Genomic DNA, 4,673 nt, shown 5'->3' on the forward strand with positions numbered 1-4,673 from the left:
GTTTCTTACTGGTCACCGTCAGTGCCTGAATGGAGTGCCAGTCTAAACGTATCTTCCTGATCCATTCACGTCCCAACAGCGGTGGACCACCATCTTGCAGAACGTATAAATACAACTTCTGTATTTCCATGCCGTTGTATACAACAGGCACCCTTATTTTCCCTTTGGGGTATACTTTCTGCCCCGTATATGTTTTCAAGATAATGGATGTGTCTTTCAAAGGTATTTGCGGAAATAGCCGCTCGTAATCCCGTCGACTTATGACGGTCAGAGCTGATCCTGTATCTAGCTCCATTTTAACTGGGGACCCCGCTATCGTGAGGGTAACCCAAATGGTCTGGTAATCTTCTTTGGCAATTACATTATGTAATTTGAGACAGCTTAGTCTCTTGTTTCCGGAGTCGCTATTGCTCTTCTGGTCTTCGGAGCTACTGTCCGTCATCATTTGTACCTTTCTGTACTTTTCCTTATTGATTTTGTCCTGTCCGTGGATTTTTTGTTTCCAGATCGGCATACACGTGCAATGTGTCCAATCTTTCCGCATTGCCTGCATGCTTTGTCCTTGAACCAGCAGTCCCTCTGGTCATGGGTGGATCTGCCGCAGCGATAACATCTCTCAAAACCCTGTGTCATTTCATGGGTGCCGAAGTCCTGTGGCTTTTGCTGTATCTCTGCAGCTCCTCTTGCGGCTGCTTCGTATGATACAGCCACACGGAAAGCCTTGTCCAGTGTCAAATCTTTCTGAGAAAGTAGCCTTTTCTGTGTTCCTTCACTTAGGAGACTGCAGACGAATTTGTCTCGAAGAGAATCTGCCAGTCCTGCCCCGAATTGGCAGTGCTTTGACAGCTTCCTTAATTCGGTGAGGTAATCAGCGTTACTTTCATTCTTGTGCTGATTCCTCCTGAAGAATTTGAATCGTTCCGCTATCAGCAGCGGTGTTGGGTTTAAGTGCTCCTGTAGGGTATCAACAATTTCCTTAAAATTCTTGTCCTTTGGTTTGGCTGGAGTGATTAAGTTTCGTAACAGCCCGTATGTCCTTGCGCCCATTAGATTTAGAAGTACTGATGCCTTTTTATCATCCTCTATTTCATTTGCTGTGCAATATACCTCCACTCTTTCCACATATGTGGTCCAATCCTCTATATCGCTATCGAAAGCAGTAATATTGCCAGTCTTAGGCATCCTGAAAAAAAATGGCGCCTCCCGCGCTTTTCTTTCTTCCCCGCAGAAAAAAATGGCGCCTCCCGCGCTTTCCCGCTCCTGCCGCTGCTGACAACGCTGTTCTCCGCGGTTTTTATTTACATAGGTATTTTTAATAGGTGGAGACTCGTTCCCGCCGGACTCTCTGGGACTTTTCCCTCCCTCTGCTTGGTCCGAACACCGACCTGCTTTGCAGCGCCAGCCGTCTCCCGAGTGCTCCCCCCCTCTGTCTTTGTTTGCCTCCGCCTTCGCTGCTCGGCCCCGCTGCAGAGCCAGCCGATGGAGCCCCAGCCCGCCGCCCAGGAAGGATTATTGCAGTACCTGCCACCAGCTCGGCTAGCTGGTGAAACCACAGTTTTTTTTTTCTCTTTCTTGTTTTTCTTCGACTTTCGTCTGAGGAATCGATCTCCTTGAGGTGCTGCCGAATTGCAGGTAAGTCCGTTTCCAATTCATCGCCACTGTTGTATCCGTGTGTTAATGGAGACACGGAATGCAGGAGTTGGTTTCACAGGTGTTTACTGAACAAAGTCTGGAGGTGAACTAACAGATACAAGACACTATACAGGCTTATATAGCCTGAGTGGCCATTACCGGCATTACAGTACACAGGGGGCTATTAAAGGCACATACACCACAGACCCAATCTCTCCTCATACGACAGTCCTGCCATCCCAGGAATCAGTCTGGTGAACCTTCGCTGCACTCCCTCTATGGCAAGTATATCCTTTCTTAGGTAAGTAGACCAAAACTGCACACAGTACTCCAGGTGTGGTCTCACCAAGGTTCTGTATAACTGTAGTAAGGCATCCTTGCTCCTGTATTCAAATCCTCTTGCAATGAAGGCCAACATACCATTTGCCTTCCTAACTGCTTGCTGCACCTGCATGTTTGCTTTCAGTGACTGGTGTACAAGGTCACCCAGGTCCCTTTGTACATCAATATTTCCCAATCTATCACCATTTAAATAATACACTGCCTTTTGGTTTTCCTGCTGAAGTGGATAACTTCACATTTATCCACATTATACTGCATCTGCCATGTATTTGCCCACTCACTCAACTTGTCTAAATCTACTTGAAGCCTCTTTGCATCTTCCTCACAACTCACAATCCCACCTAGTTTCTTGTCATCAGCAAACTTGGAAATATTACATTTGATTCCCTCATTCAAATCATTGCTATATATTGTGAATAGCTGGGGCCCAAGCACTGATCCCTGCGGTACCCCACTAGTCACCGCCTGCCACCCTGAAAAAGAACCATTTATTCCTACTCTCTGTTTCCTGTCTGTTAACCAATTTTCAATCCATGCCAGTATATTACACCCAATCCCATTGCCTTAATTTTGCACACTAACCTCTTATGTGGGACTTTATCAAAGGCCTTTCTGAAAATCCAAATACACCACATCCACTGGTTCCCCATTATCTATTCCACCAGTTACATCCTCAAAAAACTCCAGTAGGTTTGTCAAAGACGATTTCCCTTTCATAAATCCGTGTTGACTTTGTCTAATCCCGTTGATATTTTTCAAGTGTCCTGTTACCACATCCTTTATAATAGACTCTAGCATTTTCCCTACTACTGACTAACCAACTTGTGCAGCAGCTGGGGCCTGAAAATCAGCTTCACTGCCCCTGGGCTGGGAAAGGGGGACATGAGGCAACATTCTCCCTCTTACCTCTTTCTACACTCCTTTTACAGGGTTTTAGAAGTGGAGCATTTACAGACAGGAAGCTGAAACCAAACATCACGTCACGAACAGACAGAGTCGCTCGATTCATCAGGACCTGATTCAATCGCTCCTCCAATCTGCTGGCACCCCAGAGAGTTCACACTGATGAGAGACATTTTAAATGTTCTGAGTGTGGGAAGAGCTTCAAGATCTACAAGTAAATAAAGAGACACCAGTGCCTACACACTGAGGAGAGACCCCGGCCCTGTGTGTGGGAAGGGATTCACTCAGTCATCCGCTCCGATGGCACACCAGCGAGTTCACACTAGGGAGAGACCTTTAACCCGCTCCGTGTGTGGGCAGGGATTAATTGCACCCTCCCTGCAGCTGAGACACCAGCTTGTCCACACCGATGAGAGACCGTTGACCTGCTCCGTGTTTTTGAAGCGATTCTCTCATTCTGCCACCCTCCTGAGACACCAGCTTGTTCACATTAAATGTTCTGACTGTGGGAAGAGATTTAAAAGATCCCAGGATCTGAAGAGACACCAGCTGGAGAGAGCAGGAGAGATTCTGTTCACCTCAGTGTGTGGGAAGGGATTCACTCGGTCCTCGAATCTGCTGGCACACCAACGAGTTCACACTGGGGAGAGGCCGGTGAAACATTCCGACTGTGGGAAAAGCTTTAGAAGGTCCCAGGAGCTGAAGGATCACCAGCTGGAGACAGCAGGAAAGAGACCGTTCACCTGTTCTGTGTTTGGAAAGGGATTCACTCCGCCATCAAGCCTGGTGAGACACCAGCGATATCACACTGATGAGAGACCATTTAAATGTTCTGACTGTGGGAAGAGATTTAAAAGGTTCAAGGATCTGAAGGAACACCAGCGAGTTCACACCGGCGAGAGACCATTCAACTGCTCTGTGTGTGGGAAGGGATTCACTCAGCTATCAAGCCTGGTGAGACACCAGCGATATCACACTGATGAGAGACCATTTAAATGTTCTGACTGTGGGAAGAGCTTTAAAACCTCTGGGGATCTGAAGGAACATCAGTTGGTTCACACCGATGAGAGACCATTTAAATGCTCTGACTGTGGGAAGAGCTTTAAAAGCTCCGGACATCTGAATGGACACCAGCGAGTTCACACCGGGGAGAGATCGTTCACCTGCTCCGTGTGTGGGAAGGGATTCACTCAGTCATCCCACCTGCTGGCACACCAGCGAGTTCACACTGATGAGAGACCATTTAAATGCTCTGACTGTGGTAAGAGCTTTAAAAGCTCTGGGGAGCTGATGAGACACCAGCGAGTTCATACTGTTCTGTAGCACAGGGCCCTGTTGACAGCTGGGGTGACGTGAACGTGGAATGGTTGAATGTTTTATAAATTCTTGTACTGCTGTTTAATCTTTCAAACTGTTGTGCTGATGATTCCCTTTGATTGACTGTTCATGGTGTTACATAGAATGTACAGCACAGAAACAGGCCATTCGGCCCAACTGGTCCATGCCAGTGTTTATGACCCACACCCACCCTACTTTAATTAACCTGATCAACATCTCCTCCCATTCCTTTCTCCCTCATGTGGTTTCCCCATAAATGCATCTGTGCTGTTCACCGAAACTACTCCCTGTGGTAGCGAGTTCCCCATTCTCACCATTCTCTGGGTAAAGACATTTCTCCTGAATTCCCTCCTGGATTTATTAGTGACTATTTTAAGTTTGTGGCCTCATAAATATGATGAGCTTCTGTTAAGCTGACCAGTATGTTGTTGCACTTTGTCTTTTTCTGATGAATTAAA

The 4,673-nt window shown here is 46.9% G+C and overlaps 1 protein-coding gene across 1 annotated transcript; it reads left to right on the top strand.

The window, feature by feature from the left end:
• Positions 1-2,921: 2,921 nt before the first annotated feature.
• On the top strand, positions 2,922-4,673 carry LOC147083930 (uncharacterized). Its single transcript, XM_085980009.1, has one exon. It carries the CDS (start codon positions 3,178-3,180, stop codon positions 4,198-4,200), a length of 1,023 nt encoding a protein of 340 aa, XP_085836135.1. The 5' UTR covers positions 2,922-3,177; the 3' UTR covers positions 4,201-4,673.

Source organism: Somniosus microcephalus, unplaced genomic scaffold (genome assembly GCF_052327205.1).
Source record: "Somniosus microcephalus isolate GS21.2 unplaced genomic scaffold, FLI_Smic_1.0 scaffold13, whole genome shotgun sequence".
NCBI lineage: Eukaryota > Metazoa > Chordata > Chondrichthyes > Squaliformes > Somniosidae > Somniosus > Somniosus microcephalus.